The sequence below is a fragment of the Mirounga angustirostris genome, unplaced genomic scaffold, assembly GCF_029215605.1.
Source record: "Mirounga angustirostris isolate CCGP_5_RB_7025 unplaced genomic scaffold, mMirAng1.0.hap1 SCAF_1, whole genome shotgun sequence".
In the NCBI taxonomy this organism is placed as follows: domain Eukaryota; kingdom Metazoa; phylum Chordata; class Mammalia; order Carnivora; family Phocidae; genus Mirounga; species Mirounga angustirostris.
Window position 1 is genome coordinate 1,257,788 of NW_026991709.1, and position 24,881 is coordinate 1,282,668.

General features: G+C 59.9%; 1 protein-coding gene and 1 long non-coding RNA gene across 13 annotated transcripts in view; one reads left to right on the forward strand and one right to left on the reverse strand.

The window, feature by feature from the left end:
• The window catches only part of COL18A1 (collagen type XVIII alpha 1 chain), an 89,394-nt gene that overhangs the window by 27,885 nt on the left and 36,628 nt on the right, over positions 1-24,881 (reverse strand). For 6 of the 12 annotated variants that reach the window (XM_064577823.1, XM_064577815.1, XM_064577803.1 and 3 more), the window contains exons 1-5: positions 21,068-22,495; positions 9,664-10,208; positions 3,381-3,467; positions 2,585-2,644; positions 535-664 (exon numbers count right to left, since the gene is read on the reverse strand). In XM_064577823.1, the coding sequence (XP_064433893.1) occupies positions 535-664; positions 2,585-2,644; positions 3,381-3,467; positions 9,664-10,208; positions 21,068-22,445 (2,200 nt within the window). In that variant the 5' untranslated portion in view covers positions 22,446-22,495. Of the gene's footprint in view, positions 1-534; positions 665-2,584; positions 2,645-3,380; positions 3,468-9,663; positions 10,209-21,067; positions 22,496-24,881 lie in introns of those variants that run through there. The other 6 variants (XM_064577842.1, XM_045902338.3, XM_045902336.3 and 3 more) reach the window with 2 other exon arrangements.
• LOC135362514 (uncharacterized) lies at positions 3,860-7,742 on the forward strand. Its single transcript, XR_010407316.1, has 3 exons — positions 3,860-3,996; positions 6,594-6,723; positions 7,624-7,742. It is a non-coding gene; the product is annotated as an uncharacterized LOC135362514 (long non-coding RNA).

The window sequence follows — 24,881 nt, forward strand, 5'->3', positions numbered from 1 at the left end:
TGAGTTCTGCCAATGAGCAGGCAGCGGGTCCTCCGCGGGGACCTCCAGGAGAGGACACAGCCCTGGGACCACGAGGGAAGACGCAGGTGCCTCCCAAGGAGCCACATTCGTGGTGATCCTTTAGCAGCAACAGACGGGGGACATTCTCAGCGCACCTGCGGCTCGGCGGCCTGGCCTCCGGCCGGTCCACACCTGCAGCCCCACCCCCACCCCGGCCAGCAGACCCCCACAGCCACCGGGGGAAGTCCCCAACCCCAAATGCCGACCTGTCCAACGATTTGTGCCCCTTCAAAGCCAACCCTCGTGTCCTCCTAGCGAGCCTGCAGCACCTTCGGGACAGCCCCACAAACCCCCACCAGCAACAGCAACACAAGAAACGAACCGTGAAGACAAGGCCAGGCCCAGCAGCAGCTCCGAGCTGACTCTGCTGGGGCCACAGGGGGCCAGGTGGGCGCTGACCACTCCCCCCGCTTTGCGCGTGTCCCCGACGGACAGAGCCCCTCGTGGCCCGTGCACGCCGCCGAATAGTTTTACCTCCCAAGGAAGACACCGTGGTTTCTTCCTCAATTTCTTCAGTTCTGGAGTCTTCCACATCCCTGCCTGCAGCCAAGGGCGGAGAAGTGACCGGGGGAGCCTCGGGGAGGCTGGGTTTGGGCGATGGACCCTGGCAAGGTGAGAGTGGGAGAAAGGGCTCCATTATTCAGCAAACGCGGATGTCCTGTGCGTGTGTGCGCGGCCGATCTGCCAGGTTAGGTGGTTTGTAAGATAAGATCTTCACAGATTCTTACAGAAAGATGGGAACGAAACACCAGGGGCTTCATCCTAGGGAGATGTGCCAGGGACCCCACAGCTCTTTTCTCCTAAACAGCCCGTGGGGACAGGGTCCCCCCACCGAACACCCCGAGCTGGAGGTCTTCCTGTGTGCCAGGGAGGCGCGGGCACCCGCCCCGCTCGCTCAGGCCCCAGGACAGCCCCTCACTGACACTCAAGGGCCGCGGCTCCTCCCCGAGGTCAGGGACCCGCCTGGGGGGGCCTCACAGATGCCTGGGGGGGGCAGGAGCGGCCAGCATTTCACCGCACAGACAGCGTGGGGCTGCGACTTGTCCTCGGCGGGGGCCACGACCCGGCACTTCACGGCCAAGGCCGGGTGACTGACACCCACCCTTGAGGAGATCAGGCAGCCCTGCTCTGCAACCCCGTCTTCCGGGTCCCCCAGACCCACTGGAGCCTCAAGGATGTGGGCACCAGCACGCACATGTTCAACTACGCAGTCAGGAGGCTTCCTGCAACCGCCAGACCCACATTTGGCATGAGCTCCCTGCTGACTGCGCAGGTCAAGGCCCTCGGTGACCGTCATTCCTGGGAAGCCAGCCTGAGGGCTGGACACCAGGCCTCCCCCTGCAGCCAGGGCCCCACTGATGCGGGGGAGGTGCCCTGGGACCCCTGAGCCCTGGCAGGCCACCCGACACACCACAGCCTCTGAGCACGAGAACGCGGAGGCGCAGGCCTGGCCATGGACAGCAGGTGGGGAGACCCTGGATGCCGCGCGTGCCCTGGGCCGGCCTGCCTACCCTGCGCCGGCTGTGGGCCAGTCCTCTGTGCTCAGGGAAGCCACCACCGCGGCCGGCGGGCCAGGTTTCCCAAACCGGAGCCTGGACGGGCGGGGCTTCCCAGCTCCAGTGCAGCAGGCTATGGGGCGGAGGGCGAACGTGCGTGACCCGCTCTGGTTCTCGGCTCCTCTAGCCCACCAAGAGAGGCCGCAAAGCCCTGGCGCTTCATGCCGCGGCCGTGGCAGAACTCGGACCCCCATTTCTGTGGGGGCTCTGCATCCCGAGGCTCTGGTTTGTGCCAGGGAACCCTGGGGAGACGGGAGCTCGGTGGGTGAAGAGGCGACTGTCCAAATCCAGCCCCCATCTGCGAGGAACCCAGAGGCCATCTGACACGGGCAGGGGCCATCACGGGCACCACGCAAGGATGTCATGTCCTAGGGGCCCGCCGGGCGCCCTCCCAGCGCTGCTTCGGCCGGTGCAAGACCAGGGGGTCTCCAGAGCCCCCTGTGTGGGTGGAGCTTGGCACCCTGACTGTCCCGGCCCCTCAGTGTGCAAGCCCTGGGACGGGGCAACGGGAGGTGGGCTGGGGGAAAGGGCAGAGGCAACAGGTTCGTGCAAAGGGAAAAAGGCCGCCGTTTCCCTCCCGCGCATTATTCAGGCGGGGGAGCCGGGTGAGCTCTGACTCAGCCTCCGGAACCTTCCTCGCCGTAATACCCACCATTAGCACTTTGAGGCCCCTACAAGCTAACGCAGAGGCGTAAACAGAACGAGGTCACCCCAGAGACTCAGGGAGCCTTTAGAATCAGAAACCTTATTTTAAATCCCTCATGACAGAGATAAGAGGGCACATCTCCTGGAGGGGCCACCTGAGTCCCAGGGTTCCGGCGTCCAGCTGGGAATGTGTCCTCAGGTCCCAGGGAGCCCACGCAAGTCTCCCGCGGGTGCGCTCACGCGGCCCCACTGCTGGACGGGGTCCCGGGCGGGTGGCCCCCACCACGACCCCAGGAGGGCAGCCTCGGCTTCACAGCACTCACCGACTGCTCCCTGAGAGGCTCCTGGGTCTCCTCCAGCCCGCTCCCGAAGTCTCCAGACACCTGAGGGCGTGCAGGGAAGGAGGGAGCCGTGACCAAACGGCATCCCCGTGTGGGGGTCAGTCTGGCCGCCGGCGGGCACGCCCGTCAGACCCACGCAGAACCGTGAACACGTTCCTTTTCTCGACTTGTCGTCCCGTTCCGGGTACACCGTGCTGGGAAACAGCCAGAGGACAGAGGCCCTGCACAGGGGGCTCTAGGCACGGTCTGTCAACACGGAGGCCGCGGGTGGACGGCCTGACGGCGCTGAACAGAGTGGCCCACAGCCACGGGACATGTGACCTGTCCTTTCATCCCACGCTGCTCGCACACACGGCTGACGGCCTCACTCTGTTCACGGCCGTGGGGTCACCAAGGCATTTTCCGCTCTGGATTCTCCCTGGGAACACCGGCCCCATGCACGCACACACGCACATGCACGCTTTCACACACACGCACACACGCGCATCCGGCCACGGTGACTACCAGCGACCATGGCACCCAACTGGCTCTTCTAGGGACCGTTTTTAACGCTCTGGATTCGGTATGAGTTTTTAAGAGGAAAGTTCTAGGCAGGAAATGTTCTTTTGATGTTATGGGTAAATGAAAACGTGGTCCCAGGTTCTTGGTACCCAAACGGCATTTTTCAGAGGAGACCTTTCCAGTCCCACCACTTCGGGGTTCCCAGCAAGCATGCGCCCTGGGCCCTCCGCCCTCGGGGAAGGGTGGGTGGGGTTGGGAAGGGAACCCCGTCACTCACCCCGCCACTGTCCTCATCGTCCTCCTCCAGACAGTGCAGGGGGCTCACGTGGGGGTCCCCGCGCACCCTCAGCTCCGCGATCATCCCCTAAAGGCAGAGGGAGAGAGGGGTCACCGTCGGTCCCGAGGCAGGTGGTGCAGCAGGCCGGCACTCAGCGCGGAGCCCGGCACCGCCGGGGGAGATCTCAGCAGGGACACGGAGCGGCGCGAGAAGGTGCAGGACAAGGCCGTCTCAGAGAGTGGATGGTGCTCAGGTCGCTCCCCCTGAGGCTCCAAAAGCACCCGTGTGAGGGGACCTGGAATGGAGGCGCGCTCCCGGAGAGCGCTGCGTGAAGCAGGCACCACCGGCCCCGAGGATCACCAGTATACGCATCTCCCCCAGACGACGGGGGCCGGGACCTCAGGAGGTGGTGACAGCGGAGGGGGAGCTGTGTGTGGCCCTGGCTACTTTGGGGTCCGCCGGAGGCCATGACCGGAAACCAGCAGGTGTGCCCCAGGACGCGGGCAGCTCAGGCCGCCCAGGTGGAGCCGGAGGGGTGCTCCCCTGGACACGCCTTCCAGGCTGAGCCACCGGGCCTCTCAGGCCACTTGCTGCAAGGTTCCCCTGCCGGGAAATGGTGAGTGTCCACACATGTGTTTTCCAGTGTTTTCTTTGTTTATCACGTAACATTTTAACTCCCGGGGACGTACGCTGGTGCATTTCTCCCAGATAGAAGCTGTACTTGGTCAGTCTGAGAGGTGCGTCTGAACCACTGCGGTGATAGAAAGCCCTGGGTCAGGGGCCGGCTGGTGAGCACTCCCATGTCTGTCCCGACCGCGGTGCGTCGTGCTGGAGTCGACCCCCGCAGGACACGGAGGGCTGAGCGTGGCCAAGCCCAGCGCTATGCACACCGGAATGTCATTCAGGGGGTGTCTGCGAGCCGTGCGCTGGCCCCACCTACGTTATTCAGTTTATTCCTCCAAATGACCTTCAGACTCCCTTCATCAGCTGACCCTCGACACCCTGACCAGCCTGCTGCGACAACAAACCAGAAACAGCCCACCGTGTCCCCAGCTGAGCCCAGCCTGAGGGCTCCACTTGCTTCCCAAGGCCGCCTCCTCCAGGAAGCACTCCTGGATCCCTACCTGGGAGGACTTGCATCTCGGGGGCCAGTTCTGCCTGACTCTACCTGCTCCCTCCACCCCCAGCTGTTGACAGTGAGGCCTGTGGGGCTGCGTCCCGTCTCGGAGTGTGTCACACGTGCACATGGATATGCGTGATATGCACAGGCGTGCACGTGTGTGTGTGCATCTGTGTTTACGTGTGTGTGATCTGCACACGCGTGCTCGTTCATGCACATACCCCTGCTCCTGGGAAGCCAATGAGGATGGCTGGACCCAGGGACCTAGGCGGGACTTGCGGGGAGGAAGGCGCCTGTCGCCCCACAATTACCATGAGGTCCTCATTTTCCCAGCGCACTTGCGGCTGGGCCAGTGCCCCAACTCGCAGGGGAAGGAGGCGGCTGAGGACACAGGCGGGAAGCAGTCAAATGCAGGCGTGTGCATGTGGACAAGTCTGCATCTGTGTTCATGTGAGCGCACGTGTGCATGTAGTGAGAGTGTGTGTGCATGTGAGCACGTGTGTGCACGTGTGCATGTGGACAAGTCTACACCTATGTGCATGTGAGCGCACGTGTGCATGTAGTGAGTGTGCATGTGAGCACACGTGTGCATACGATGAGAGCACACGTGTGCATGTGAGCGCGTGTGTGCACGTGTGCATGTGGACAAGTCTGCACCTGTGTTCATGTGAGCACACGTGTGCATGTAGTGAGAGTGTGTGTGCATGTGAGCACCTGTGTGCATGTGAACGTGTGTGTGCACGTGTGCACGTGGACAAGTCTGCACCTGTGTGCATGTGAGCGCACGTGTGCATGTAGTGAGTGTGCATGTAAGCACACGTGTGCGTATGGTGAGAGCACATGTGTGCATGTGAGCGCGTGTGTGCACGTGTGCACGTGGACAAGTCTGCACCTGTGTGCATGTGAGCGCACATGTGCGTGCAATGAGAGCATGCGTGTTCATGTGAGCACGTATGTGCGTGAGGTGAGAGCATGTGTGTGAATGAGTGCACGTGTGTGTGTGAGCAGGGTGTGCCCATGAGCACGTGTGTGCAGACCAGGAGCAAGGGCCACACACACAGGTGCCCTCCACGTCCAGGTTCCTGGGGGCACCATCACCCACAGGAAACACAGGCCATCCTGGACTTACAAATGCAGGGGTCAACTCAGGGGTCAGCAGCAGCATCGTGGTCCCTGTTGGAGGAGGACAGGGTGGCCCAGGTGACATGGATCACAAAGTTTGAAGACGCAGGGACAGCACAGGGCAGATGTTACATTCTAGAAGGTCGAGCTCTCCACAGGGCAGCATGGGTGCCCCTGGGGGTGGCAGCGATGAGGGGAGGGCGTGGGCGTTCCTAGCAGGTGGGGTCAGGGGGCTAGACGTCCCGCCGTGACGGTCCCCCCAGACCCTGTCCCTCGAGGTTCTGAGCTTCCGACAGACCTGGCCCAGCACCAGCGCGGGCCCTGAGGGTCTCCCCAGGATGCCCGCGCAGAAGGAGAGCAGGGCGCGCTGGCTCGGGGTGCCGCAGCTCCCCATGGACACATTTAGTGGGGAAGACGTCAGTTGTGCAAGTCATAAGACCCACTGCAAATATTGGTCAGGCTCAGAAGCAAACGTTGTGAAATCTGGAGACTTTGCACTTTGTTGACAAAGGCCGTTTAAAATATGCCCCATGCTGCCATGCTGTGGGCCACAAGGCGTAGCTGTGGAGACGATGAGAACTCTGTGCTGCACAAGCCAGTCTGAGGTCACTGGTGTTGGGTGCCTCCCTGGGACCCCGACTCCCAGGGCCGCAGGATTCTGCGGGGTGGCTTCTGACCCAGGAAGGGCCGTGTCCTGGCTGCGGGTGGGGTTGAGTGAGCCTATATGGGGGGCATGACACGCAGCGCTCCCGGGCCTGACTCACCCCTGCCCCCGCTCAGCTGTTCCGTCCTCGGCTGCCCCCACCCCGGGTCAGCCTGGTCCCCGGTCACCTACCGCAGCCACAGCTGGGGCTGCCCCCCCACCCCGTTTCCTCATGCTCCTTGCTCCCATGGCTTCTGACCACCTGCTTGCGTCAAGCCTTGACTGTTGGCATAAGAGCATCTGGCTTCCTCGCGGTTCCTTCTTGCAGGGTCACATCCGGGCAAGTTTTTCCATTGGAGACAACGGCGGCCCTGTCTGTCCCCCGGGAAAGCAGGAAATCGCAGCAGTGCCGTGGCCTCGAGCCTCGGCCTTCCTCCCGGTGCGTGACGTCACTTCAGGTGAGTAAAAGGGGGCGGGAGTGCGTGTGGGATCGGGTGTCAGTGGGGGCGGGTGTGACCGCAGCACCCCCGCTCTCCCTCGGTCCGAAGAGGCGGGTCTGGGCGCCGGGCTGGGGGCCCCGGGTCTCTGACGACACGTGCCCAGCCTGCTCCGTGCTGTCCCCGGCATCCAGCCTGCCCGTGGCTGGCGGGCAACCTCCCGGCTTCGGTGGACCGGGCGAGGATGTCCACGGTAACGTGGCCCACACGGCCACGTGCCAAGGACACTCACCACCTGTCGCAGGTTCACTGTCGAACAAAGTGATGGTTCCGTGCGAGGTGCCACCGCAGGGCCGCAGTCTCCGGGAGGGCAGGGCCACGTCCGCCCCGCACAGCGCGGGGGGTGTTTGTGGGCCGTCCGTGGGCCGAAGCCGCCACCAGCGGCCGGAGAGCCCGAGGCCATGAGGAAGGGTGCGCACAGAGATGCAAGCCCATGGTGATCGGGAGAGCGAGGCTCTTCAACAGAGGGGGTCCGTCAAGGGAAATGCGGCCCGAGAGCTTTTGAAATAGTTAAAAACAGTAAGAAGGCCCCAGACCACTGAGTAAGAGCACTTGAGCCAAGTGCCGCAGTACCTGGATGGAAGGTGTGATTTCCCAGGAGACGCTCCCTCTCACGTTTGACTCAAGGAGAGTAATCCTGCAAGGAGCAGTGTTTCCAGCCAGAGACAACAAAGGCTCTGCGAGCCCGGGGCACCCCATCGGGAGGGGCCGGAGGGGATACTTCCTCCCGGCATCCTGAGCCCTGAACTCACTTCTGCCAAATCTTACAAATCCCATGACGAGGGGGACTCTTCCCCGGGAACCTCAATTCAGAAAGTCTGCAAAGCCCTGCACTAAACTGATCTGTCTTCTGTCCTCCAGGCTTCTTCCCTCCGCTGGCTGGAGTCTGATCCAACACCCACACAGAAATTCCTGAAGCCTCCAGTGTGCGGGGACTCGAGGAGCCAGACCGCTCTTGGCTCAGGTGGACGTGGCCCAAGTGAAGTCAGCTCAAGTCAAGCAGCTGCCCAGGGCAGGCAGGCCGCAGCTCAGTGCCAACGGGGGAGCCAACACCTCACTCCGTTCCTGTCTTCCCTACCCTCAGAGGCTTGGCCACCATGTTACCCACCATGGGCATCTTCCACGGAAACACTTAAATATCTCAATGGTTTAAGCAAAAAAGTAACACGATAAAAAGGCAAAAGGCAAATTGGGAGATAAAATTTACAGTGGACAAAACAAAGGTCCAGTTTCTTTCATATATAAAGAGCTTATATAAATCAGTAAGAAATGGATGAACCCAACAAAACAAAAATGCAAAGACCATAAGCAGGCCAGTCACCAAAGAAGAAGTTCAGTCAAAAATCATGTGAAAAAATTAAAGTCTGTCTACACTAACAGCCAAGACATGCATGTTAAAACACCCAGACGCCGTCTGCTTGTTCCGACGGGCGACTGCGTTCTGCTCACATGACACACAGCCTGACGAGGCCCAGGGAGGAGGCGCTGGGCGTCCTCGTCCACGACGGTGGTGACCTCCAGCACACGGGACACGGGCGACCCCGTCCCCACCAGCTCACAGGCAGCCCTTCTGCTGAAGTGTTACAGACGCGGGGAGCGGGCACCCGGGCGGCTCGGGCGGTGACGCGTCTGCCTCCAGCTCGGGTCAGGATCCCGGGGTCCTGGGATGGAGCCCCGGGTCGGGCTCCCTGCTCAGAGGGGAGTCTGCTTCTGCCTCTGACCCTCCCCCACTTGTGCTCTTTCTCTCAAATAAATACATCTTAAAAAGAAAGAAAGAAAGAAAAGACGCAGGGAATGTCTGGGGTGCTTTTCCATCTGCAGCTGCGGGGCATGCCCCTCAGCAAGCCGCCCGTGGACACAGCCCCTCCCTCGGCGGGCTTCCTTCCAGTTAATCATGTTTGAAGATCAAGCCAAAACACAAAGAGGCCCAGTTTGGTATCAAAGTCCTGCTGGTTCCCAGACCCCAAGGGTTAAAGTTCCTGCCAGAGGTGAAAGGTCAGCTTTCAGCCCCCAAGTCACCAGGACTTAGAACAACGTCCATCAGGCGGCCTTTGTCTGGGCAATAATTAACTTTCTGTCCCGGGGACACTGCCCCCTCGGGTGCACACAGGGACCCTGTCTGACCAGGCGTGGGGGCGTTCTAGCTGTGGGCCGCTCCAGGGGCAGGGCTGGGGCTCGTGAATCAGCGTCCGCGGAGGGTGGGAGGCCCAGGGCCCGGGAGAAAGACCCCCCCCCACCCCTCAGGCTCTGGGAAGGCCAAGGCCAGGTGCAGAGGGAGGGGACTTCCCTGAGGACAGGTGGGGACAGCGCGTGCCAGGGTCCCCGGGGCACTTTGCCCCTGCCACTCCGAGCCACGGCTGCATGGTTCGGTGACGAGGATAACCAGCAGGCCTGATGTGGGCGGGTGCTGTGAACCCCGGCCCGGCCCAGCGGGTATGCGGCCTCCACGGGGTGCAGCCCGCCCCAGGACAGCCCATGCTCAGTGCTACGCTCTGCTGTTACTGTCTTGAAATCCCTGTTTTCATTGTGCACGAGTCACGTGGGCCTGGACACGGACCCTGCCCACCCCGGTGGGGCCCCAGGGTCACTGCCGGCATCACGCAAAGGGGGTGGGGGGCTCTTGTCATGGCAGGGATGGGTGTCCAGGCAGGAAGGTGGTCCCAAGGGGCCTCCTGGGCTGGGGGCATCAAAGGGGCAGTAGGTGACATGCGGGAGCCCGACGGAGCCGGGACCCCCAGGGCCGGGCTCCAGGGGGACTGATGGCTCTGCCCGGGGGCGGCCCTCCCCCGGGAGACGGCGGCACGAGGCAGGACAGGAGGCAGCTATCGTCCTTGTCCCCCATGGCCAGACGGACCCCCCCCCAGGGCCGGTCCCCCCAGAGCACAGTGGCCTCCAGGTTACCTGGAACTTGTCAGGATCTGCTCCTCCGGCCTGGGCCACGAAGAGGCCGGCGCCAGGCTCCAGCTCCAGGCCCCGCAGGGAGCGCACCAAGGGCACCCTCTGGAACAACTCGCAGTCCACAAACAGCGCCACGGTCGCGCCGTCCACGCTGAGGGCGAAGCGCGTCCACTGGCCGGTGAAGGCAGGCAGACGGAAGCTGGCGGCCGTGTGGGTCCGCGTGGCACCAGGCTCGGTGTACAGGAGCTGGATGTGCTGGTGCCCATCACGCACGCCCGACAGCCTCACGCCCACGGACACCACCGCCTGGGCCGCGTCCGTGATGGCAAACAGCACCCCCGCGTCCTCGGTGGCAGGCCGGACGTGGAAGTGCAGCGAGAAGTCACGGAAGAACGGGCTGGGGAAGTGGTACCGGGCCACCTGGCCGCTGTTGGCATCCGGGCCAAAGACGAAGGCTGGCCCGATGTCGGGGTCGTCCACCTGCATGACCTGCGGGGGTGGGGGCTCTCCAAGCAGCTGCAGGAGCCCCACCTCCGTGCCCAGGCTTTCTGCAAAGAGGATGAAGACCCCCAGTGAGGGCGTGCCTGGGGGAACCAAGCAGGCAGGGTGCCGGGGGGACACTGAGTCACGAGGGGCTCCCCACCTGCCTGGCACCTGCCTTGCTTCTCCAAATACCACTCTGGGTCAGGACATGTGGCCACAAGCTGCTGCCCCCCCCCCATGGGCTCACGGGCCCCCAGAGGACGCAACAGGAACCGTCCCATCAGGGGGACAGAGGGGGCAAGGATGTGGCTGAGCACGGCAGCTGCCGCCGGTGCCGGGGCCTGCACCCCCTCCTCACCGCATGACCCACTTCCCCGCCCTCAGACAGCGGGAGCCGGGCTCCAGCCCCAGGGAAGGCCCCCTGCCCGGGGTGTTAGCCTTAACACCACCACTCTGTTACAGAAGAGAGAAGCCGTCCACCCCGCAGTTCCCTGCACTGTACCAACATTACCAACCCGCCTGGAAACTAAGTAACCCCCCAGGGGCAGAAAATCAGAATGGGGGGTGTTTCTTGGAGGATCCGTCCTTGTGGTTCCGGGCCTGTGCTCACACTCGTAATACAGCAAATCCCACCCGGGTGCCCCAGCTTTGTCAGGGGCTTCCTCGGTGTCCCCTCCCGCCGTGTCCATGCTGGGCTGCCATAGCCACCCTGACCTGCAGAGGGGTCATGTGGCGGACGAGCCACTAGGGAGACCTGTGGTTCCTTCACCAACAGATGCTCACACTGGGTGGCCCCACCTTCCTCTCAAATACCCCTCAGAGTCCCAGGCCCCATTGGTTCACTCTCAGGAGCCCATGATTTGCCCTCCTCCCCCGTGTCCTCCCACCACGTGGAGGTGGCTTGAGTCTAGACTGGGGACCCAGCCATGGGGCCCAGTGTTCTCCCTCATCTCTTGTCCTTCCAATGGGACCAGAGGCTGCTGTGGGGGGCACACAGGCCCTGCTCTCCATGATGCTGGTCCTGGGACCCAGCAGGGCCTGACTTGACCTGGACCTGCCTGAGCCTCGGGAGTAGCGTGGAGGAGGCATGCTTCCTGGGCATGCACGGGCCACCAGCAGCCTGACGATCTTGGGCCAAGAGGGTCAGGTGCTGGGGACAGAGGGCAGGGCCTACCTCTCAGTCCAGGGAGTGCAGTCACTGCTGGACACAGTGTGGGGCAAACACAAATTCAAGGACAGACCCATACTTTGGTGATTTCCTGTACGCATGCCCACTTTACCAGCTGGAGCTGGGACTTCGGGGCCACAGTCCAGCCAAAGGCCCCAACCCAAAGCCTTTTCTCTCAAGACCCCCACCTACAGTCTGGGTGTGGTCTATCTCCAAGGTGAGAATTACATGGGGGGAGACCCTCTTCTGGGGCTGCTGATGAGTGGGTGTCCTGAGGAAGGTGGTAAGCAAGCCCGTGACTGTGTGCAAGAATGTATGTGAATATGTGTGGTGGTGGGGGCGCAGGTCAGAGCAGAGGGAAGCAATGCCAAACCCCAACTTCCTAAGGCAAATTCTATCTTGCAAAGAGCTCTTTGAGAACAAAAAGTGAAAACAGTAGAGACAGAAGCCACCCACATGAGGACATGCACTTTGGGTACCCTCCAGGGCTGGTCCACTCGGGGCAGTGGTGGGCATCTCCGCTCTGCATGGCCCTGACTTCCCACCCTGTCGGCAGCACCACCAGCCAGCTGGGGCTCCCCCATCCCTTGCAGGTAAGACCCCTGCAGATGGGACGTGGGAAGAACCAAGTGCAGTGCAGACAGCAGCCTCATTGGAACAATAGCCTGGCCTCCGTGCTAGGGAGCAGCGGGACCTTCCAGGAGGACCACAGGCTCTGGGAAGACAGTGGCTACTTGATGCTCAAAGACAGACAGTGCTGTCCACCAGGACAGTAGCTGCTATGATGGTCCCTTCATATCAGAAGTTCCTGGAGCCTGAGCATGCACTCAGGGAGATGCTCTAAGATTAGGAAACCGGACTCTCACCAGCCTCCATGTTAGTGGCCCTGCTGTCCTGACTCAGGTGTCCCCAAATTTAAACATAGATATGCCCACCACTGCCCTTCCTCCCAGGCAGCTAGAAGTTTTCCAGATTAATTTAGAATGCAAGAGGCCATAGCCATTGATGTCCTGGGCTGAACGACAATAGCGTGTTCCAAGGGCAGGCTCAGGGACCCCGGCGATGCACAGGCACCTCCCTCCTCTCCATGAATTCCTCATGGTTCCCATTGGGAGTAAGCCTCCAAATGCCTTGGCCCTAACATCACCGGTCCATTCTCCAGTTACAGGCTCTGTGAGTGGAGGATGGGGTCACCTCCCCGCAGACCTTCTGGCACCTGCTGCACTAAGGCGCTCGCCCAGCTGTCGTGGGCAGGAAACCAGATCTCTCCAAAAAGCAAATGCCCATGCCATGCTCTGAGAGTTTAGAAAGGCACCCTCATGGGAATACAGTGGGTGACACCTTTGGCCAGTGGGGGCCCCTCTTGTTGGGCCACACTCCCCTTGGATTAAGGCATCAGGGGACTTGCCTGGTTGAGGACAGTTTCCCTCTCAGCGAACAGGCCAGCCATAACCAAGTGGAATTTATCCTAGATATGTAAGGCTGGTTCAACATTCAAAAATCAATTAATGGAATCCATCTCATCAACACACTAACTAAAAAGAATCACAAAATCATATTAATAGATGAAGAAAGAGCATTTGACAAAATCCAACACTCATTCATGGTAAAAACTCTCAGTAAACTAGGAATAAGACAGAATTTCCTCCATCTGATGAAGAATATCTACAAAATACCCCTACAGCTCATATCACATTTAATGGTGAGAAACTTGAAGCCTTCACACTAAGATCAGGTACAAGGTAAGGATGTCTCTCACCAGTCCTTTTCAACGTCGTGCTAGAGGTTCTTGCTAATGCAATAAGGCAAGAACAGGAAATAAAAGTACACAGATTGGGAAGAAAAATATAAAACTGTCTGTTTATAGATGACATGATTATCTCTGCAGCAAATTCAAAAGAATTGGCAAAAACAAAACAAAACAAAAAACAACCCTCCTGGAACTACTAAGTGAGTATAGCAAGGTTGTAGGACACAAGGTTAATGTACAAAATTCAATCACTTTCCTATATACCAGTAATGAACAAGCAGAATTTGAAATTAAAAGCACAATACCATTTACATTAGCATTCCCACAAACAAATTATTTAAGCATAAATATAACAAATACATGTACAATACCTATCTATATGAGAAAAACTACAAAACTCTGCTGAAATAAATCAAAAAGCTAACTAAATGCAGGGATAGTCCATGTTCATGGATAGAAAGACTCAATATTGTCAAAATGTCAGTTCTTCCCACCTTGATCTGTAGATTCAGCACAATCCCAGTCAAAATCCCACCAAGTTATTTTGTGGATATTGAAAACTGATTCTAAAGTTTATGTGAGAGGCAAAAGACCCAAAACAGCCAACACAAAGTTGGAAAAGAACAAAGTTGAACAAACATTGTGTACAGGTTAGAAAAGAACAAAGGACCGACACTATCCAACTTCAGGAGTCACTATAAAGCAACAGTGATCAAGACAGTGTGGTATTGGAGAAGGAACAGACAAATAGATCAATATAACAGAACAGAGAGCCCAGAAATAGAGCCACACAAACATAGTTAACGGATCCTTGTCAAAGGAGCAAGGCAATCAATGGAACAAAGATCGTCTCTTCAACAAATAGGGCTGGAACAACGGAACGTCCACACGCAAAAAGTGAATCTAACACAGACCTTACCCTCTTCACAATTAACTCACAATGGATCACAGACTAAATGTAGAATGCAAAACTTTAAAACTTCTAGAAGACACCACAGGAGAAATCCTAGGGGACCCTGGATAGGAGGATGACTCTTTAGATACAGCACCAAAGGTATAATCCAAGAAAAAAGAACTGATAAGCTGGACTTTGTTAAAATGTAAAACTTCTGTTCCGTGAAAGACCATGTCTGGAGAGTGAGAAGATAAGCCACAGACTGGGAGGAAACATTTGCAAAAGACACATCTGATAAAGGACAGTTATCTATGATATATAAAGAACTCTCAAAACTCAACATTAAAACACAATCTTTTAAAAATGGACAAAAGACCTGAACAGAGAGACATACAGATGGCCAATACGTAAAGCTGCTCCACATCATAGGTCCTTGGGGAGATGAACTTGACTGCAAACCTACGAGAATGGCCACAGTCTAGAACACGGACACCAGCAAGGGCTGGGGAGGACGTGGAGCGACCGGAGCTCTCATTCACGGCTGCTGGGGAAGCAGACGGGGCAGCCACCCTGGAAGGCAATTCGGTGGTCTCTCACAAAACGGAACGTGCTCTTCCCATACGACCCAGCAATCACGCTCCCTGATGTTTCCCCAAAGGAGATGAGCGCACACGTCCACACAAAACCCTGCACACAATGCTCGAGGCAGCTTTATGCGTAACTGCCAACCCTTGGAACCCTTCGTGCATAACTGCTCTTCAGCGGGTGGATGGATACGGGAACTGTCCATCCAGTCAATGGGGGAGTGTTCAGCGCTAAGAGGAAACGAGCCATCATGCCATGAGAAGACAGAGGGACTGTGAGTGCGGATCGCTGAGTGACAGAAGCCAGTCTGAGAGGGCTACGTCCTGCGTGATTCCAGCGACAGGACTCTCTGGCGAAGGCACAACCATGGAGGTGGTGACGGGTCCATGGTTGCAGGGGTGCGGGGGAGGAGGGATGAATGGGCGCAGCACAGAAGACTTCAAGGGCAGCTACTCTGTAAGATACCGTAGTGGTGGGTGCCGGTCATTATACATCTCTCCAAACCCACAGAACGCACACCACTAAGAGTGAACCTCAAGTACACGATGGGCTCTGGGTGAGGACGACGTGTCAGTGTAGGTTCATTCTTGGTAACAAATGCACAACTCAGGTGTGGGATGTGGACAGTGGGAGAGGCTGTGCATGTATAGGGGGAGGGGGCAAGTGGGACAAGGGGGTGACACTTTTTGACAATCCACTGATGTAACGAGCCAGGTATTGGCCACATGCACCCAACAGTGGCGCCCCCAGTACACACATCGAAAAGTGGAGAAGGTCCTCATTTGTGTTGCAGACCACGAGACACTGTCTCATCCCACTTACCTGCTAGAATAGAACATAACACCCTCAGTGAGACAGATGTGCAGAGACTTCTTGAACCTAGTAAAGTGTTTGAAGAAAGCTCTGCACCTGTTGCTTTATTAGAGTCACAACCACAAAGTAATAATGTCTGGGATGAGTGGAGAATGTTGATATCAGAGAAGAAAATATACTGAGAACATTCTAAGAAACATCTAGGGGCGCCTGGGTGGCTCAGTTGGTTGAGTGTCTGACTCTTGGTTTTGGCTCAGGTCATGATCTCAGGGTCCTGGGATTGAGCCCCACATCAAGCTCTGTGCTCAGCATAGAGTCTGCTTGAGGATTTTCTCCCTCTGCCTCCTGCCACTCCACCTGCATGCAGGCTCTTTCTCTCTAAAATAAATCAATCTTCATCCCTCGGTGAAGGTTTAACTATCTACACCTGATGCATTAATAGCATCCATACTTCTCTGCATGTTCAACTCGACCCATCAAAGCCTGAGTGAAATATTTCTGATGATTTGGAGAGAAAATGCCCACGGACCATCGATGATCTTTGCAGAAGGTTGTGAACCCCCCGAGCTCAGGGCCATGTCCAAACACAGCTGTCAGCCAGAGCCCAGATCAGGACCTGCAGGGACTGGACAAACAGGTCGAGAGGATGAGCACAACCACTACAGCATCATGTGTTACAAGAAGCTGGAAGCGCCTGAAGGTCTGCCTTTGAGGAGGGAGGCAGGACCAACCAGAACCACACAAGAACGAGAGTATCTCCCCTAGTGACACAGGACATTTCTGAGACCCGTCACCATAGAAAAGAGGGACTTTGGGATACATAGAAAGTGAGCCCACGTATGCACAGTAAGGATCGAGAGTATGCATACATGAGGTCGCACACACGCATGCGCACACACACACCGTGGTAAGCAGGAGAGTGGCCCAACATGTCCATTCTGCAATGTCTGCAACCTGCAAATGGTACTTTGCAGATGCAATTAATGTTATAGCCCCAGATGGGGAGGTTAACCAAATCTAATGACATACATCCTTAAAAGCATGTGTGTCTCCCAGGCAGGGGCACGCTGGTGGCCCCCAGAAGCTGGAAAAGGCAGGGGACACTCTTCCCTGCAGCCCCCAGAAGGAACACAGCCTTGCAGACAGACACCTTAATTTTAGCCCAGTGAGACTGATTTCGGACTTCTGACCTCTAGAACTATAACGTTACCCATCTGTATTATTTTAAGCCACTAAGTTTGTGGTCATTTATTACAGCAGCCACAGGAAACTCACATACACATATTTATCCAAAGCCACAGAAGGAACGGGGAAGATGCCCCATCCTGGCAGTGAGGGGCGCTTGGAAGTTGCATTCAGCCCTCTCTTGTGTGGCTCTGATCTCTATGCCTGTGTGTTCATGAGCTGGTTCTGGGAAAAAATGTAACCCAGGAGAGAAGCTGTGGAGGACAAGATGATGGGGCAGAGTGGTCCTAAGGGATGAGAGTGGCAGGCAAAGGCAGTCCCCCAGGGCCAGAATTTGTGGGTTTAGGGGAAGGAAGTCTCACTCTAAGCACTGGCTACCCTTCACACACCCTCCTCCACAGAACTGAGGCCACATGTCTGCAGAACCTAGTCATTCGAAGTGGGGCTGCCCACAGATGGCTGGCAAAGGAGCAGTGTAGGGAGGCAGGGGTCCCTGAGCAGTTTTACATACTTCAAAGGCATGTCGGGGCCCCTGGAACACTGGCCGTGTTGCTTGGAGTGGACGAGGTAGCACCCACAGCACAGCCTTCCCAGTCACAAGGCCATCCTCTCTGGGTGAGTGGCCCCAGGAGAAGGAGTGGCTGCTGAGCCTTCCAGGTACTCCGAGAATCAGGAAGTCAGAAAAAAGAACTTAGAGGGAAACCAGCATGGCAGTGGGGGAGAGGCTGGGCCAGACACCAGGAAGGGAAATGATCGCAAACCAGATCCTACACTGGAATCACTGACACACAAAACTCCTCAACAGTGCAAAGCTGAGCATCTGCCCCTGCCACCTGGTTTGTGGGTTCTCTCTGGACCCATTTCAAGACAAAAACATACTGCATATTACATGTGACAACCACATTCTAACATGGAAAACCTGATCCAATATCCAGATGGGTGGATGGATGGGTGGATGGAGTGATGGGTGGGTGGATGGATGGATGGGTGGATGAGCAGATGGATGGGTGGATGAGCAGATGGATGGGTGGATAGATGGATAGGTGGGTGGATCGGTGGATGGGTGGATGAGCAGATGGATGGGTGGATTGATGGAGGGAAGGATGAGTGGATGGATGGATGGGTGGGTGGATGGATGGATGGATGGGCGGATGGGCAGATGGATGGGTGGATAGATGGGGGGATGGATGGATGGATGGATGGATTATGGATAGATGGATGGATGGATGGATAGGATGGGTGGATGGGTGGATGGATGGATGGATTAATGGATGGATCTGTGGATGGATGGATGGATGAATGAGTAGGTTGGTGAATGGACGGATGGAAGGATGGGGGATGGATGAATGGATGGATAGATTATTGGATGGATCTGTGGATGGATGGATGATGGATGGATAGATGTATAGATGGATGGGTGGATGGATGGATGGATGCATGCATGCATGCATGCATGCATGGATGGATCTGTGGATGGGTGAATGGATTAATGGAGGATGGATGGGTGGGTGGGTGAGTGGGTGAGTGGATGGATTGATGAAGGTGGGTGGGTGGGCTAGCTTCTTGCGTGATATATAATAGTAACAATAGTTTAAGACTTGATTTCTCAACTGAAAAGGAAAGCAGTCAAAAACTATTTCCCTGCGGCAGGATGGACAGCTCCTTCACCAAGGGGAAGGACACTGTCAGGGAGACGGCCCCCATGTGGAGAGTCCAAACTGCTCCTGCATGGGCATAATCACAGCCACCATCTTGCTCCCCCTCAGTGAGGCCGAAGGTGAGCTCTTGTCTGCACGCTGTCCCATGTCAGCCTTCCTCAGAGCAGGAAGGAATAACCGCTAGAGACAATGGTGAGCTGGATGCCGATGGGGCGGATGGTCAAAGAAACCCCATTCCAAGCGCATGTGTCTCCTTACCTGCAGACAATCTCATCCACTGCTCTGGGCACCTGACATCCCAGCAAGAAAGCCGAAGCCACTGCTGGTACCTCGTGAGAGCTCAGCCAGGGCAGGTTGCCAGGAGGTGGGAGGCAAGCCTAAGTATCTTTCCATGAAGGTAGTCTCATCTTCTGACATCAGAGTTAGGTGCAAACCTCAAGTTACCGAAGCATTTAAACAATGTTTACTGTCTCTGAATTCACATTTCATTAAAGGCGGTTGATGGAAGCCCAGCAGCTGGGAAGCCCGAGCACGTGGCGGGCCCATGACAGATGGGCTGGGCATCCTCCCCAGAAGACAGCGCCAGCCTCAGGATCGTCACAGTGACGAGACCTCACTGGCCAGCTGGGGTTCCCGTGGCCTGGGGCTCTGCTTGTCTGGAGTCCGTGGGGCACTTAAGTCCAGTCCCGGAGCTAGACTGCCCACGTCCACCTCCTGGCTCCCTGTTGCTAGCCACGCGGCACACACACGCCTTATCCCCACAGACCTGTTTCTCTCCTGCAGACAGGAACAACAGTGGCTCCCAGGCTCAGAACACTACCTATCTTCACCGTCATTTCCAGGGACATCAGGAAAGGTGCACAGAGAGCAAAGCCCAGGCTGCCCGTCACTGTCCTGCAGCCACACCCCCACTCGGTGTCCCCTTCCCCAGGGGGACAGTCCCCCTGCTGGCTGACCCTCCCCTACTTGCTTTTCTCTGGGGCCTGAGGGACAAGCCCCCACATAGGCAGACTCGGCACCAGGTCCCCAACAGAGTGCTGATCCCTTGCCGGCTCCAGCCACAGCAAAGGGGCCCCTCTAGCAGCCCTCTCCTCTCGACCACCTCCCTGGGCCCCAACCAGTGGCTGCACTGTCCCCCTCCTCCACCCACTCTCCCTGCAGGGACAGGAGGGAAGCAGGTAAGGAAGGGCACGTCCACCAGGCTGAACAAAGCTGCAGCCTTACCAGGTGACCCGTCCACACCCCACTGCCCCAGTGTGAGGGGAGCAGGGGCCATCTCTGCCCTGGAGCCCGGGGCCCCCATGCAGAACACACTCGACAGAAGGGACATGAAATGGTGCCTCGGCAGGAAACCTCTGTGGGCAGCTCTGGTTGGGTCCTGGGAAGGAAGCAGCACCCACCCTTTGGGCCTCCTTCCCCTACAGAGAACCTTACCCCCTCCACTCTCCCCACCACCCCACAGCCTCCCAATATCCAGGTAGCCCAAGGCCGTCACTCAGCCCGGATCTTCACACTCATCACTGGGGGACCAGTCACCAACATGGAGGAGGGGCTAGGGGGCCCCTCACTCCCTTCCCTCCTGATTAGGGCCTTCCTCCTGCCCTGCCTGCCCCCATCAGGTGGGGACGGAAAGGCCCAGGGGCCTAGCAGTGGGGGATCCCCTGCTGAGAGGCCAGAGGAGGAACGATGCTCACAGCCCCAGCCCTGGTTCCCAGGGACCCTCCCCAGCCAGGCCACACCCAGGAGGGATCCTCAGTGTGATAAATGCCTGACCCCACCTTTAGCCTGAGGGGGTGTGGACTGTTAGCCCTGACAGAAGAGTCCCCCAGGGCTCTGCTGGGAACACGGCCTCCCTGACAGCCTGGGGGCCCTGCCAACGTGTGCAGATGTCCAGTAAGAAGTCCCTTTCAGGCCACTCGGCTGCGCAAGGCAGCTGTGGTTAGAGATGGTCCACACCCCACACCACCCTGCCTGGGCCACGTGAGAACTGCCCTGCACCAGCTCGCAGCCCGCACCCAGTGTGGCCGAGCCCCCAACCGGAGGAGATCGGCTGGACCCAGCGGCGGGACCCTCGCGTGTACAGGCCCGGGGTGGGAGAGACACGTGCGCAGGCCTGGCCCTCCCCGCCCCCCGGCAGGAGGAAGCTGAGCTCGGGCGGCCCCTGGGCTCTGCTGGCGGGAGCTGCACCCGCCCCACACGCTCAGTGGACACAGCACAGAGCCCCCGAGGAGGCCACGCGAGCCCAGCATCAGGTACGCGTGTGGGAACAAAGAGCTCACCAAGGCTGCCACTGCCTGTGGATGACATCGAGCCCAGCCCACCCACAGCCCTGGGTGCCTCCCCACTGGGCCCCAGCCCACGGGCAGCCACAGGCCCCTCTGCTCTGCACGCACTAGGACCCCCAGAGCCGCCCTGTGTAGGCTGTTCCGCTGCCATGACATCCTGGCCACTGCCGCTTGCATGCAGGGCTCAGCCTCCCTGCTCCCCATCCATGGCAGCCATAGCCCCTTCCCTCCACCCCTCCCACTCTCCCCTCCCATTCCCCCCTCCGTGGAGCTGGGCACTGGGGCCGGGAACTCACCCACACACATCCCCCAGGGGCCCCGCGGTGTGACACCCCCGTCTTGGGGTCCACCCCCACCAGCCCAGCTCCATAGCCTAACGACCCCAGGGACCAACACAGGTCAAGGCTGCTCTCGGGGGGAGGGGGGGCAGGACACACAGACCCACCGGAATGGGGCCGAGGCCTCGAGTGCGAACGGGAGCAGGCCCAGCGCTCAGAGGCCCACCCGGGGACGCAGGGGCAGCTGACTGGCCGGCTCACCTGGCAGGACAGAGGGACAGGGCGGGGAGGAGGGCCAGCCAGTTACCTGCACCCGGCCCAATGAACACGCAGAGGCCGTCCTCCTGGGCCGGGAGCGAGGCGCAGGAGACCGGCAGCCCGCTCCCGTCCAGGTGGCCCCAGCACGCGTCCTCCAGGGCCTCACAGAACTGGCGGCAGGGCGGAGGCGTGGGCGGAGGGCCAGCACCACAGGGCGGGGCCAGCAGCAGGCAGAAGAACCAGGCGAGGAAGCGGTGACAGTGCGTCTGGAGGAGGTGCCCCCACGCCCGGGCGGCGGCCCACACCTCCTCGCTGCTCCTGTGCTGCAGGTGGTTGGGCAGCCAGGCGCGCCCAATGCCCAGGTGGCTGCAGACGGGCAGGGAGGGAGGCAGGGGCAGGCAGCGGCCGGCGGCGGCGGGGACAGGCTGCCCGGTGGGGGTCAGCGGGTCCGCCCCGAGCAGTGCAGAGCGGTTAGCAAGACCAGGCCCCACAGAGTTAGCCACGTGAGGAGCCCGAGCGCCCCCGTCCCCAGGGACAGCCGAGAGCGGGATCTGAGACACCAGGGTGCGGGGGTCGGAGGAGCGAGCGGAGCGGCCGGCGAGAGCGCCCAGGGGGCCCGTCACCAGGGGGAGCTGAGGAGGCGTGCGTCTGTGGATGCCAGGGGGTCGGTGCTGCTGGCCGGCACCGGCTGCCACGCGCAGGAGTCCTCCGCTGTCCGGATCCTGGGGCCGCCCCGGGGACTGCCGGCTCCCCCAGGGAGGGTCCCCACCTGGCGCAGAGGACGGAGAAGCTCTACCTGCAGCAGGTGGTGGTGGCGAGGGCCTGCCCGGGAAGGGCGGCAGCTGGGTGGGCACTGGTGGGGTGCCGGCCTCGGTCCTCTGGGTGTCCGGAGAGCTCGGGGCCCCACTGCCCAGCCAGAGAGCGGTCCCGTTCTCCTGGGGGGGGCTGGAGGGCCCGGGGAGGGTGAGGGGGGCCGTGGGGGTCACAGGGGCTGGCGCCTCTGTCCGGGGGGGGCTCGTGGTGGGAGTGGCGTCATCCCACAGCTGGACAAAGCTCCGGATGCCCTGAGCCACATTCAGGATCTTGGCTCCCACGCCGGCGATGTTCTCCTCCTTCGTGTCCGGGCCCGCGGGGGAGGCACCGCCCAGGCCAGTCTCTGGCCTCTCCACGGGGAGCTCCGGGCTGGCAGGGCCTCTCCCCTGCTCCGTGGGGCCATGCTGGGGGGCCGCGTGTGTGCTGGTGTCCTCTCTGGGCTGCCCATGTGGGCTCCCCGGGGGCTCAGAGACCAGTTCGGCTGTGGGCCCGTCGGTCCTAGTGGACCACAGCCAGTTTAGGCTCAGCAGGTCAGCATGGGCGGCCGCGAGGCAATATGTGACCAGGAGAAGCAGCAGCGGGGGGCCCAGGCGGCTGCCGGGGAGCCGAGCCATCAGTGCTCTGCCCTCACAGGGCCTGGGCGGCCGTGTCTGCGTCCCAGGGCCGGGCCAGCCTGGCTCCGCCCTCCCCGCCCACGGGCCCGTGGCCAGCTCCCCTCTCCTCTGCCGGAGGCTCTTTCCTCCACCTTTCTCCTCTCCCGGAGGGAAAAGACACAAACCTCTAGATCAAGGAGACAGGCACCCGCGGGCTTCTCAGGCTCTTGGCAGCAACCTCAGACTGCAAGAGGGACGAGGTCCCCGCTCCACACTGTCCCCTCCCTCCGCTGACCCTGCCCGGAGCTCCTCCGGGAGCTGGGTCCGCGAGAGAGCCCCCGGCCCGGCCTTCGGGCGGGCGTCTGCTCGGGGCAGGGCCGGGAACCACAGGCCACCGAGGGCCGCCCTGGCCCACTTGCTCTCGGAGACCCTACAACAGCCCCGAAGAGCCTGGCCCGGGGCCACCAGTCTGTAGCAACCCCGGAACTTGTTCCAATTCTTGTGGAGGAAGTTAGCCTCTGAGACATTGGCCAGCCGAAGACCCTGAGGGCGGGTGGTCCACGCACCCCCGGGGCCCGGCGCCCTCGGGACGCCCCTCTCTCCATCTGGCCAGAGCCCGCGTGCCGGGCGTGAGCGGACGCTCTGCACTGTCCTGAGGGTATCCAACTTAACCTCAGAGCTGCCCAAGGGACCGAAGGCCACAGCGGCCGGTGTCATGAGGGCAGAGCAGGATTACGGGGCCAATCGATGCCGGAGGCGCCGGCGGCAGCAGGGTCCAGGTAGACGTGGGTCTCCCGGCCACCCCGCCCCCCAGCCCGGGCCGCGTGTAGAGCGGGCGCTCTGCCGCTTCTGGGCGCACGGCGGGGGGGCTCTTCCAGGGACGGTCCCCGGGCCGCAGGAGAGGGGTCCCCATCCACACAAGGCCTGCCAGGGACGGCCTCCCTCCCATCCTCAACACCCCAACGGGGGAAGCACAGCAAGCACAGCACGCCAAGCACAGGGCCAGCGCTCCGCCTTTACCCCCCAAACCTCACGGGACACAGCCGCCAGCTCACTTACGCATGAACAACGGAGCCCAGAGACTCGGCTCCCGGCGGAGCCCAGGGACGGCAGAGCCAGGAGGCGGCCAGCACTCACACAGACAGCCCGGCTCGCCCATGCACACTCACACCCGCACACACCGTCACGCACACGGCCTCACCACCACATTCTACACCAGCTCCCACGTCCCCCCAACACCCCGTCTTCCCCAGGCTCTGGCAGGGTCTCAGCCCACCCTCCCCGGGGCTGGGTTCAGCAGTGTGGCCGCTGTGACGTGTCCCCAACTGTCCCCAGCCCAGAGCACCGAGGATGCAATCAGTCAGCTACCATCCAAAGGGCAGGGCCCGGCTGCTGGGCTCAGAACTCGGAACACTGTGTCCCCTCTGCAAAGGGGGGCATTCCATATGCAAACATCTGTGCTAGGCGTCGTTCCCAGTGTTAATCCCCACCATGCTCAGAATTCCTAGAAATCGTCTCTTTGCTTGAAAATTCACTAATGTGATTTTATGCCTAAAAGTGTCTCTAATGTGATCTTATGCCTGAAAGTGTCTCCGGAGAATCTCAGGACAGAAATTCCAAAGGCTCTGTCCCTTCTCCCACGCACGCGGGCGCGTCCGACGGAGGGTGGCTCCCTTGTCCGTCCAGGTGGCCCTGGGCCCTCAGCTACTCCCTGGGGCCACTTGCCGGTGGGGCCGGCCCCGCACCCACTGGCTCAGCTCGCCCCCCAGGCTGAACCAGGGACCGAGGTCGCACGAGGAGGGACAGCAGTGCCCCCACGCTCGTGCCCACACCGCAACCCAGCAGGGCGCCCCTCCACCCTCCACGCCCCACCCACGCCCTCCTACTCCAGACCTCGCCCTTCCAGCCACCCTCCAGAGGCCACCGTCCCCTCAAAGCTAGAGCCACCACGCCATCAACCTGCTCGGAACACGCCGGTGCGGCTCCGTCCCCAGGACTCTGCTCCCTACAGAGAGCAAGCCACCATGGTGCTGCCATGCGAGCCTCTTCCACACACACCACACACACACTCATGTGTGCACATGTGTGCACGTTCCCAAGCACACACACACACATGCTCACTCACATGCACTCACACACGTGTTCACACACTTTACACCCTCACTCACACATGCAATGTTCATATGCAAACTCACACGTGCACCTACATCCCCGCACACGCACATGTGTGCTCGTATGCAGACAACAGCTCCCAGAAAGCACCGCGGTGTCCGCTCCTCCAGCTGTGGCCACAACAGGCCCCTTCCCTGGGGGACACGCGCTGCCGGGTCTGGACCCTGCCGCTCCGATGGGAGCTCCGTGTAAAGGCTCTTGTCTGGCTCCTACCACTGGGGTCGGTCTTGTTGCTGAGGTTCGATAATCACCCCACATCGTCCGTGGGGACAGAGAAGCAGGGGA